The sequence below is a fragment of the Crassostrea angulata genome, chromosome 5 (assembly GCF_025612915.1).
Source record: "Crassostrea angulata isolate pt1a10 chromosome 5, ASM2561291v2, whole genome shotgun sequence".
Lineage (NCBI taxonomy): Eukaryota > Metazoa > Mollusca > Bivalvia > Ostreida > Ostreidae > Magallana > Magallana angulata.
The window spans coordinates 4,949,790-4,962,527 of record NC_069115.1 but is presented as its reverse complement, the minus strand read 5'-3'; the positions used below and the strand labels follow the sequence as shown (position 1 = coordinate 4,962,527).

The window sequence follows — 12,738 nt, the reverse complement described above, 5'->3', positions numbered from 1 at the left end:
GATTTAACTTTTGGAAAGATCGACAACCCAAATATCTGCGGGATATCTAACGACAAACTATTCACAAAACCAAAACAATTCCCTTTGGGTGAATCTAGAATCTGGTGGTTACAAAATGTGCAATAAAAGAAGTTCGGTGGTCAACCAAGTAATCATCAGATACAATTGTAAGCTTAAGATAGGATTTTCTCATCATAAACCATTATTTAGCCAAACATTATCTTTAAATTGGAGCCTTAAAATTATATAAAACCTAATACAAAGCTCTCTAAGAGAAAATAATATTATATAAAAATTGCCCTAACCAGTTGTTTTTCTTGGCCGGCGTGTATGATGTTTTGCCCTTTAATTTCGTATATGTCAGTCTCAATGGCAGTCTGATTTGAAAACAGACATGTCTTTAGATTTAGAAAGTCACACAATTACTCTTCGCGTTTCCTTCCAACTACGTATTGGAATTTCAATCGACGGCTATTTTGTCATCGATTAGTCTAAAAGCTTAATCAGAATCTCACACAATTACAACATTTACATGTATGCAGACCGTGGATGTAAGTAGCAGGGGTAAAATTCCACATGATTTATTCGATCCTTATTGGAAATCTAGAATATATTTACCTCAACATTACTGTTTGTCTGAATATATAAACAACAGCATATATGTCCTTAAAAGTTATACATGCAGATATATGAAAGGGGTAGAAGGTTAATACAATTACAAATTTAGATATACCAAAATGTAGCTAAACACATTTAAGTTTCACTTCGTGAGATGGTGACCTTTATTGCCTTTGTTACTGTGGAATCATTTTAATCGTGGTAGTACGTTTGGAGCCAAACTTTTTCTTCTTCAAACTTTTTCTTCTTCAAACTTTTTCTTCTTCGTGGGAACGTAATTTCATCGATAGTAAGTTCTATAATGAAAATAAATACTAAACAAATGCTTGTAAACACGTTCGTAGGAATGGAAAATCCTAAGCAAAGGTTGCCCACGAAAGCCACGAACATTGGTTTCCCACGAACAATGATGATTCCATAGTTTGTGTTTTTTCCTCATAAAGCACCGAAAATGCATATGTAGGAAACGGATATCCTTGGTATCTAAAGATGCCATGCCATATTTTATATCCTGTTAGATTTATTGCACATAGCTTTATAATCTAAAAGTGCTACTTCTGGTTCAGCATGAACATGCACAATGATTATTCCACAAAAATAATAAAATATCCCAAAACAACAGAATCAACAAGATAAAAATCAAGGAATTTAAAAATCAGAAAAGTTCACATACTAAACATGAATACTGACTTTTCCGTGTTGTAAAATTCGTATTCAAAAAATCTAGTACATATTTACTTGGTAAACATTAGACGGTGTCTCTGAAGTGCAAACATGATTAAAACATCTCATACAGCAATTTGTAGAAAACAGTCGCTTAACATCATGTCTGAATTTTCTATTCAAAGCGCTATAGATCAACGGGTTAATCGCATTATTCAAAAAATATGTTCTTGCACAAAATTCGGTAAAAACCATCATTGGTTCTGACATGCCTTTCTCTATGTCTTTAATGGTGCTTAATAATATCATAACCAACAAAAAGGGGAGAAAACTGATTATAAAAGCGATAGTTATAGCTACAAATATTGTTGTGGTCCTAGTAACTTTTACACCGGAAGTAATTGGAGTTTCTCTCGAGAGCGCATGCACGGCTTCCTGGTGGTGATTATCAGTGCTACTTTGATGTCTGCTTTCCGCAGTGATAGATTCAAGCTCAACTAAATGAATTTGTTGAGTGCCCGTGGTTGAAGTTTTATTACTGTTATTACTTTCTTCAATATGCCTAATTCTCATGCTCCTAGTTCTTCTTAAAAATATAGAGATGCGCGCGTATACGAAAATAACGAAAACTAGACCAACAGTAAAAAATATCAACATAACAGTGTAAAAAGCAAATGTAAAAGTAGTATGTTTCATATCGTCTGAGATTTCGCAACCAACACCCTCTATTCCGGAAAGCCCAAGGTTGATTGTCCTCTTTCCCATTACTACTAAAAATGGCAGCGATGACACGATACCAATGCACAATCCAACGACACACATAATTTTGACTGTCGAAGTTTTGAAACTTTCGCCTAAATTACAGATCCGTTTGTACCGATCAATGGAAATGAAAACCAGAGTCAACACTGATGCCATAACTGTACATGATTCCAGAGTCCTTCCAAAGCTGCAAACAGCTGGAGCATTAAACATGTAGGGTAAACTAAGGTCTGCGATCTCTAAGGGGATTCCGAACGTACAGGACAGAAGATCCAGAACTGCCAAGTTCAAAATGAAAAGATTGGATGTTGATTTCTTTTTTGCTTTAGAATAAATTATACATACAACTATATTGCCACTTATTCCAACGACCATTAGAATTACAAGGAACAGAATCACCGGGAGATCTCTTAGGGCCTTCTGGTTGTTTAACTTCAGTAGTAAATAATAAGCGTCTTGTGGCGAGTCTGTTCCATTAGAGTAGTTCCAATAACTTGTCATAAAGGAAGATGTCTCCATGGCATGTATACTCTTGTTTACACATTGAGCACTTTGTTTTTAAGTCTTGTGTGGGGTTTTGTAACTATATATAATATATATTTGTTTTTGTATCCTTGTTTACAACCTGATCAAGTGTTGAGTAGACTCGGTTTTTCTTGCCTGAATTTAAAACCGGGAATTACGTGGTTTAACAAACTAGATCAGATATTACACGTTTGATGTTTTCCTTAGATTTCCTTCATCATACTTTGGCAATTCCTTTACACAGCAAAATTCAAACAGTTTTATAAGTATTGATTTTTTAATATTGAAAAAAAAAAATTAAAATAATAATTACCGGCATTTAAAAAAATAACTAGATAAGGTCACTTAAAATGGACCGCAATTTTTTTTAAGTTCGTGTATGACAACTTACTCTAAAAATTTGTTTATAGTTAACCTAAATTTAACCGTGTCTCCCTTCAGTATACCATATTAGTTATTAAAACGCATGGCATGATGCCGGAGGACAAAAACTAATCATACAAGATTACTCCTTATTATTATTATCAAGCTCTTCTGTTTCCAACAGAAGACCTTGTACTGATTCTGTTGGAAATTCTTCATTATTATTTTTAAGGTCTACCGTTTTCAACGGACGATATTCTACTGATTCTGTTGATAATTCTTTTTATTCTTTTTTTTCCTTCTAGGAGTTTTTTAAAACTCTAATATCTTGCTTGTTTATTATCCTATAAAGTACAAATTTTCAGGGCTTATTGGTAGTTACTATTTCTCAATATCTAGGGAAAATCGTTGAAATCAACACTTCTGGTAACGAGTTATTCCCCCTTTTTTAAGAAAATATAGGCATTTCTGTGCACGCAAAGGCTCTGAAACCGCCCATAGCATGTGTAACAAAGTCACAAATCTTCAAAATAGATACATTGAACATTGTCCTCAGAGTTTGTTTTTTTTTTTCTTTTTTACAATTTCCCCTCTTTAAAGTTTCAAAAAATTAATTTGAATGTTGTGCTTCAAAAATGCTGATTTTTTGTTGTGTTTTTGTCTCGTAGCTCTTTAATTTTTTTTCTGAACACATGCAGAACAAAATATGTGCAAAATATCGAGGGCTTTCACTTGACACCATTGATAAAGGGCTGGCCCTTTAAATAAGGGGCTAGAGCCCTTAAAACTCTTCGCTCCATAACTCAAAAATGGTTAATATTTTGTTATTATAGCTCTCAATAGAAAAAATGGTTATTATGGTGTTATCAATGTCGTTACAAAATTATTTTGTACCGGTAATACATAATATGAGTGTATAAAGCTTGTCTTGTTACAGTTATTTCATGCATATATTTTACAATTGTATGCTATGCTATGGTATGCGATTTTAATGATATGGTATGAAAATTGTATGCTATGCTATGAGATTTGTATGCTATGCTTTGAGAAATTGAAATGAAGGGCTTAATGATATGGTATGCTATGCTATGCTATGAGATTTGAACAAAAACGCCTCCATACACAGAAGAGTTCCACACATTTTGAAGTAAAATACTAAAAAGCCAAAGTTTACCACAAATTTATCATGTGGACATTTATATTTTTTAAATAAAAACATTTAAAACCGAGTTAAAATTATGTTGTATGCTATGCTATGATATGGTATGACGAATGCGATTCTATGAGATTGTATGCTATGCTATGAGATTCCAATGCTATGCTATGAGATTTTAAAGCTATGCTATGAGATATCAAATGAATGCTATGCTATTCTATGGTGTATGTTGTAAGAGATATGCTTGAACCGACTGTAACATGGACCTGTTTTCATTTGGCAAGTAATTGAATAGTCTTCGTGCGTATAACGGACATAAATTAACAGCTGTAAGTGTACCAGCATATACGGGATACTTTAATTTATTAGAAAAGGTGTCTTAAAAGTATACGTGTAAATGTTTTTCTTACAGCCTTTTTTTTGGAGTCACCTCTGTTTAGTTCTTATAGTGGACAACCGTTAAAAAAACAAAAACGAGTAAATTCAATCGTTCCTTTTCTTATCTAGTGAGATACATCAAATGGATTTTAAAAATAATAACTTCCATGAAATAGATCAACTATTCAAGTAGTCAAACGAAACAATGCACAAAATGTTATTAAGTCTTTGTGCATCTGTACAATACAGATGTGAATAATATATATTAAAAATCATTACCACCGAGTACTTTAGAACGTAAACGGCCGATTATGTTTGTACTATGTAATTTCTATACAATTGGTGCAATATTTAACGTTGAAAACTAAATTGGTCTGACAGGCATGGGTGCAAATTTGTTGTACTTCATACATATAATGCATAACTCCATTATAAGACGTGCAATAAGTCAAGAATTTACAATGTACATGTAAGGTACAAATATTAACATCTTATAGCAATTTGAAAATAGACAAACAAGGTTTAAATATCCATGGCAGTCATGGTCTGTAAAATGACATCGCCAAAAAAGATGAATGAATATTATTCATGAAAGGAAAAAACATATAGGAAATGAAATTCTAACATTGAATTGTTCAGTTAGTTAGTTATACCATAAAGGTATGACATAATCTAAAAGTAACATATTTACTGTAGTTTAAGAAAATTACACAGTCAGCCACATAAGGAAATTACTGGCTGCTGGCTGTGCATATGACATGTTCATCGAATTTCAAAGATATTATTAGCCCTAACAAGTTTATGTACAAAACATTTACCAACCAAAACTTCAAGCATTATTAAACAACGGCTTAACACATTTCCTAATACAACAAGATAACGGAATTCACTAGACAAAACAAATCGATACTCAAGCATTGACAACAGCCTAGAAAATGTTTCTAAATGATTTAATTTCGAGCGACCAATATGCTGTACACTCATTAGAATTCATAATTACTCAGTTTTCGTGGTAATTTACGTCCTCGATGAAAACAGATTTTGAAAGAATTAGTTTTCTTCCGTAAACTGATATCGACGCATCCATGAAATAACATCCCCACGAATAAGCAAAACACCCACAATCCACGGAAATCGGCCCCCACGAATTCAAATGATTCCACATCACATTATATCTATGTATCTGTAAAACAGTTTTAAACAGACACTGTAGTAATACCTTTCCTGTAACTGTTATACATGAGGCGTGTATCCAATCCTACAGCAAAAACTAATGTAGAGGGTATTAAACGTACAATTGTTAGCTGTAAACTACCGTTTACAATAAAACGTGAATATCAACAATTCTTTCAAATACTCAAATATACTAGCAAAGAAGAGGCACATAAGCCACATCGCTCATCTGCAATGATAGACATAATAAAATCAGTTTTATGGAGTCAAAACAGGTATAACAGTTGATTCTGAGGTCATCCTTCAATTTTAGTGATGTAAATAAGTATTAGTAATATATACTTACTATTTACTCTTAAAAATGTTTACAAGTAAAACCTCTGATAAAAGAACTTGTCGTAATGTTTTCATATTTTTACAGAATAAACCTTTAAATTTGTGCCTTAACAATACTCATAAAAATTGATGATTTTTAATGTCACGACCAAAACATGCAGCATTGGTGTAATTGATATGATGTCTTTTTCATATATTTCACATAAGAAAACCCTTTTTGGCAACTCCCTTAAGTGAAAAGTCATACTTTCAAAGATGGCCGAAAACTCTTTCCTTACGGTGAGCTGTGTTTTAATTTATGTTTTTTTTTATAATTTCATTAGCAAACTATAGATTCAAATAATAATGCAAACATATTGATATGGATTATGAGTCAACACCATTTGGGGGGGGGATCACCCGATAAAAGTATTACATTGATAAATTGTATGCACTTAGGTGCTATAGTTTTAGGTCACTGATGATATATTTGTCTGAAGGGTTTCCCAGCGTCCCAGTTTATACACTTCAAAGCGACGTGTTAAGTAAACTATTTTAGGAATATCACTTCCCTTGCACTTATATGTAAGTATTTCTTTCTAAAAAACAAAAACAAAACGAAAACAAAACAAAAAAAATATTTGTCTAAACCTAACTAAATTTAGGTGTATAATATCCTAAAGTACTGATGGAAGGTGATTTAGGAGTGAATAAAAACATGAAGAACAACACCAGACAGAATGAGAAATATATCTTTGATTTTCTTTCATCATTAGTCACAAGATAGCGATAGCTACAAAGATAGCTACTTTTGTCGCAAACCAATGTTTGGTTTACGAAATATTTTTACCTTTTGTAAAGATCACGTGACTCTTGGCCAAGAATCAAATGCCCCCAAAGTAACAAGGAACAACTTTCATATAGAACCCGTGTATCCGTCAAACTAAAGATTGTTTTGAGTTACATAGTATATAATTTAACCGGTATTACCAACTGAACTCCTAAAGTTTGCAACAGAGGATTTAATGTCACAAAGACTTTATGCTTTCTCTATTTATACGCATACAAGTATATATTTCAACATAAGTCATGACCATCCATTCAGCAAACCAATACGTGCCGTTTTCGTAAAAGATTCATATCATAAAAATATATTATCAAATCATTACGAAGTTTAAAATTTTCTCAGATATATATAGCTTTATTAAATATGTTTTATCAATGCAAATATTAAGTAACGTCATCGTGAATAGAAGTCTTACCCACTATTGAAATAAGTTACTGCAATAGTGCTTGGTTATGAAGTTTATTTCTGAGAAATAATTTGCAACTACTAATGAAATACAAATACCATTAAAATATTTTATAAAGTATATTATTAACATTATCTTTATTAAGAATATATATCATATAATATCATAATTTAATATATGAATAAATGTTATTATAAATATTATAAAATCCACCCACCCACTGTACCATAATTTGTGGCGGTGTTTTCAGAATGAGGTAATTAATATAAAACGCGTGTTGTGCATTTTCATACAATATGCGTCCACTATTTGTTACTAGATATGAACAAATCCGCCTGTGTAATAAGGCAGATAATGACCCCCGTAGAATAATGACCAGGGGTCATTTGTCGACATAGAATAATGACCCTCCAGTCATTATTCTCTGTGGAATGACAATGACAATCAACTTTATTCTCATAACTGAATTTACAGTGTAGAGAAAAAACATATGTACAGTATGTACAAACTACAATATATATAATACATGAAAATCAATGGTACAGGCATGATGAAGGGATAACAGATATAATTTAACCAAGAGAGCTAACTCTCTCAAATATAGTATCTAATAGTTTACAAATATTTGTAAGTTGGTTTATGTTTGTGACATAAAACAGTTTTTCAAATTTTACAACATTTGGATTTGTTATGAAATATTTTGGTAAACATCTAACCCTTGAATTGGATATATATACATCAGTACATTTGAAAACATAGTGAAATTCATCCCCAATTTCATTGCAGGTACATAGTTTACAAATTCTGTTTTCTCTAGGAATATTAAACCATCTACCTATCTCAATAGGTAATGTAGCATTACCAGTTCTAAAGTTACAATATTTCTTACATAATTGTGTTGGCAAAGTCAATAAATACTTTTCAAAATCCAGTGACTTTTTAAAAATCCTATAATTTAAACCTTTTGGAGAATTATGTACCTCACTATCCCATGATTGCTTGAATTGGTCTAATAAAATATTGTATACTTTAGATTTTAACCAGGGTATGTTTATTGTGTTTTGATACCATATATATGTCAATCCACATTGATTTAAAGTTTTCTTAATGGCTTCGCACCATGGGTTATTAAAATTCTTCAATACATTAAAAAGTTTTGCTGACAATTTTGAGGTCTGGAAATTGACTAATTTACCCCAGAAGGAAATCATTCTAACTTTAACATTAATTGTTAAGGGGTATCTTCCAAGTTTCCCATATACCATAAAGTTTGGAGTTGAGGTTCTCAAGTTCAATATATGTTTACAAAATTTTAAATGTAATTTTTCAAGGAGATTAATGTTATGAAAACCCCAAACTTCGCATCCATATAATGATATTGGTTTGATAATTTTATCGAACATGTCTACTTTACAATCAATTGTTAGATTATGGGTTCTGCACTTCCCAATAACACCATAAATTGCTTTAGTAGCTTTATCAAACAGTTCTTTAGAATGATGACCCTTTTGCTCTAAGAATAATTGTCATTTTCACAAAAATGAGCCCATTGTACGCGAAGAAAAGTGACCCCTGTAGAATAATGACCCCGTAAAAATGTATGTTTTGTTAAATAGTCTCTGTAATATTGTAATTTTTATTTCAGTAAACAGAAAATAACATAAATTGTAATTCATATTCAAATCAACTTAAAATGAAAGAATGTGTATATTTTAAACGGAAAATAAATCGTTTCGTTTTAACGAAATTGTTCGGTGGCTGCTAGAGGATCCTACAGCCGTAAGATACTGACAAAATGTGCCGAAGTATAATTTTCAACACAACGAGTAACATGCAAATCATTATTACGAGTGAAAACACGTTGAAATAATTTCAATATACAAGTCACTATATAATGAAATTCAGTTTATTTGCAATTACAGAATATACTCTACATTGGTCATGAATTATACTACATAAATAATTTTCTCTACAACAAATACTGGGTATGCAAGTGCAGCACCACGAATTTATCATTAAACCAAATTAATCAAAAGTCAACTCCATTAGGAAAAAAATTCACATAAAATAATTCAAAACTTGAAAACAACTTTTCCCCAGAAATGTAAATAAGAAGTATTCACAATCCTACGCTCGATTCCTTTTCAGTTTTTTTCACGAACATATACTAGGTTATTTTTCAATTGACAATATGGGGAAAACCATATCTATTCTTGTTTATGATGTAGTCAGTTTTCTACAGGGGTCAGCTTTCTTCATGTTTAACGTGAACAAAATGACCGGTAAGTCTATTTTTCCAAAATAATCTAATTATTCTACAGCTCAGGAGTAATTATTCTACGTCAAAAAGGACCCTTTGTCATTATTCTACGGGGGTCATTTTTCTTCTTTACATCTGCACACTTGAGTAAATAAGTGATCAAAGAAGCTGTGATTGAATAAATTGCAAGAGCGTTCGATTGTTGCAACCATTTTTTAAAGAAGTCCATACTAATTTAATTGAGAATAGAAGCTCTTTATAAAGACATAAAAAACATTTACTTATTAGCTATTCTGTATTGAATTAACTATTTATACCATTTTGAGGGAAATCTGAAAATCTGAAATATACAATTCGTTTGCCACCCTTTCCTCTTCAAAAAATAGTTTTGTTTTGTTTTAGATGATAGCAAAAATGTTACAAAAATAGTCCTTGCTTATAACAATTAGTTGAAATATAATCCGTACAAATTTTATCGATTTAACTTTTGGAAAGATCGACAACCCAAATATCTGCGGGATATCTAACGACAAACTATTCACAAAACCAAAACAATTCCCTTTGGGTGAATCTAGAATCTGGTGGTTACAAAATGTGCAATAAATGAAGTTCGGTGGTCAACCAAGTAATCATCAGATACAATTGTAAGCTTAAGATAGGATTTTCTCATCATAAACCATTATTTAGTCAAACATAATCTTAAAATTGGAGCCTTAAAATTATATAAAACCTTTTTTTAATACAAAGCTCTCTAAGGGAAAATAATATTATATAAAAATTGCCCTAACCAGTTGGTTTTCTTGGCCAGCGTGTATGATGTGTTGTCCTTTAATTTCGTATATTTCAGTCTCATTGACAGTTTGATTTGAAAACAGACAAGTCTTTAAATTTAGAAAGTCACACAATTACTCCTCGCGTTTCCTTCCAACTACGTATTGGAATTTCAATCGACGGCTAGTTTGTCATCGATTAGTCTAAAAGCTTAATCAGAATCACACACAATTACAGCATTTACATGTAATTCTATGCAAACCGTGGATGTAAGAAGCAGGGGTAAAATTGCACATGATTTATTCGATCCTTATTGGAAATCTAGAATATATTTACTTCAACATTATTGTTTGTCTTAATATATAAACAACAACATATAATATGTCCTTAAAAGTTATACATGCAGATTTATGAAAGGGGTAGAAGGTTTATACACTTACAAATTTAGATATACCAAAATGTAGCTAAACACATTTAAGTTTCACTTCGTTAGAAGGTGACCTTTATTGCCTTTGTTACTGTGGAATCATTTTAATCGTGGTAGTCAGTGTACGTTTGGAGCCAAACTTTTTCTTCTTCAAACTTTTTCTTCTTCAAACTTTTTCTTCTTCGTGGGAACGTAATTTCATCGATAGTAAGTTCTATAATGAAAATAAATACTAAACAAATGCTTGTAAACACGTTCGTAGGAATGGAAAATCCTAAGCAAAGGTTGCCCACGAAAGCCACGAACATTGGTTTCCCACGAACAATGATGATTCCATAGTTTGTGTTTTTTCCTCATCAAGCACAGAAAATGCATATGTAGGAAACGGTTATCCTTGGTATAAGTTATCAAAAGATGCCATGCCATATTTTATATCCTGTTAGATTTATTGCACATAGCTTTATAATCTAAAAGTGCTACTTCTGGTTCAGCATGAACATTCACAATGATTACTACACAAAAATAATAAAATATCCCAAAATAACAGAATCAACAAGATAAAAATCAAGGAATTTGAAAATCAGGAAAGTTCACATACTAAACATGAATACTGACTTTTCCATATTGTAAAATTCGTATTCAAAAAATCTAGTACATATTTACTTGGTAAACATTAGACGGTGTCTCTGAAGTGCAAACATGATTAAAACATCTCTTACAGCAATTTGTAGAAAACAGTCGCTTAACATCATGTCTGAATTTTCTATTCAAAGCGCTATAGATCAACGGGTTAATCGCATTATTCAAAAAATATGTTCTTGCACAAAATTCGGTAAAAACCATCATTGGTTCTGACATACCTTTCTCTATGTCTTTAATGGTGCTATATAATATCATAACCAACAAAAAGGGGAGAAAACTGATTATAAAAGCGATAGTTATAGCTACAAATATTGTTGTGGTCCTAGTAACTTTAACACCGGAAGTAATTGGAGTTTCTCTCGAGAGGGCATGCACGGCTTCCTGGTGGTGATTATCAGTGCTACTTTGATGTCTGCTTTCCGCAGTGATAGATTCAAGCTCAACTAGATGAATTTGTTGAGTGCCCGTGGTTGAAGTTTTATTACTGTTATTACTTTCTTCAATATGCCTAATTCTCATGCTCCTAGTTCTTCTTAAAAATATAGAGATGCGCGCGTATACGAAAATAACGAAAACTAGACCAACAGTAAAAAATATCAACATAACAGTGTAAAAAGCAAATGTAAAAGTAGTATGTTTCATATCGTCTGAGATTTCGCAACCAACACCCTCTATTCCGGAAAGCCCAAGGTTGATTGTCCTCTTTCCCATTACTACTAAATATGGCAGCGATGACACGGTACCAATGCACAATCCAACGACACACATAATTTTGACAGTCGAAGTTTTGAAACTTTCGCCTAAATTACAGATCCGTTTGTACCGATCAATGGAAATGAAAACCAGAGTCAACACTGATGCTATAACTGTACATGATTCCAGAGTCCTTCCAACGCTGCAAACAGCTGGAGCATTAAACATGTAGGGTAAACTAACGTCCGCAATCTCCAAAGGGATTCCGAACGTACAGGACAGAAGATCCAGAACTGCCAAGTTCAAAATGAAAAGATCGGATGTTGAATTCTTTTTTGCTTTAGAATAAATTATACATACAACTATATTGCCACTTATTCCAACGACCATTAGAATTACAAGGAACATGATCACTGGGAGATCTCTTAAGGCCTTCTGGTTGTTTAACTTCAGTAGTAAATAATAGGCGTCTTTTGACGAGTCTGTTCCATTAGAGTAGTTCCAATAACTTGTCAAAAAGGAAGAGGTCTCCATGGCATGTATACTTGTGTTTACACACCGAGCACTTTGTTTTTAAGTCTTGTGTGGGGTTTTGTAACTATATATAATATATATTTGTTTTAGTATCCTTGTTAACAACCTGATCAAGTGTTAAGTAGACTCGGTTTTTCTTGCCTGAATTTAAAACCGGGAATTACGTGGTTTAACAAATTAAATCAGATATTACACGTTTGAGGTT

At 32.2% G+C, this 12,738-nt stretch overlaps 2 protein-coding genes across 2 annotated transcripts; both read right to left on the bottom strand.

Moving 5' to 3' along the window:
- Positions 1-346: 346 nt before the first annotated feature.
- LOC128184981 (alpha-2 adrenergic receptor-like) lies at positions 347-2,597 on the bottom strand. Its single transcript, XM_052854642.1, has one exon. It carries the CDS (start codon positions 2,560-2,562, stop codon positions 1,342-1,344), a length of 1,221 nt encoding a protein of 406 aa, XP_052710602.1. The 5' UTR covers positions 2,563-2,597; the 3' UTR covers positions 347-1,341.
- A 6,519-nt stretch (positions 2,598-9,116) lies between these two features.
- Positions 9,117-12,557, bottom strand: LOC128184755 (alpha-2 adrenergic receptor-like). Its single transcript, XM_052854344.1, has one exon. The coding sequence runs from the start codon at positions 12,531-12,533 to the stop codon at positions 11,313-11,315; it is 1,221 nt and encodes a 406-aa protein (XP_052710304.1). The 5' UTR covers positions 12,534-12,557; the 3' UTR covers positions 9,117-11,312.
- Between the last annotated feature and the right edge of the window lie 181 nt (positions 12,558-12,738).

Coding starts and splice junctions, on each gene's coding strand:
- LOC128184981 (XM_052854642.1), bottom strand. CDS start 2,562: ATGGAGACATCTTCCTTTATGACAAGTTATTGGAACTACTCTAATGGA.
- LOC128184755 (XM_052854344.1), bottom strand. CDS start 12,533: ATGGAGACCTCTTCCTTTTTGACAAGTTATTGGAACTACTCTAATGGA.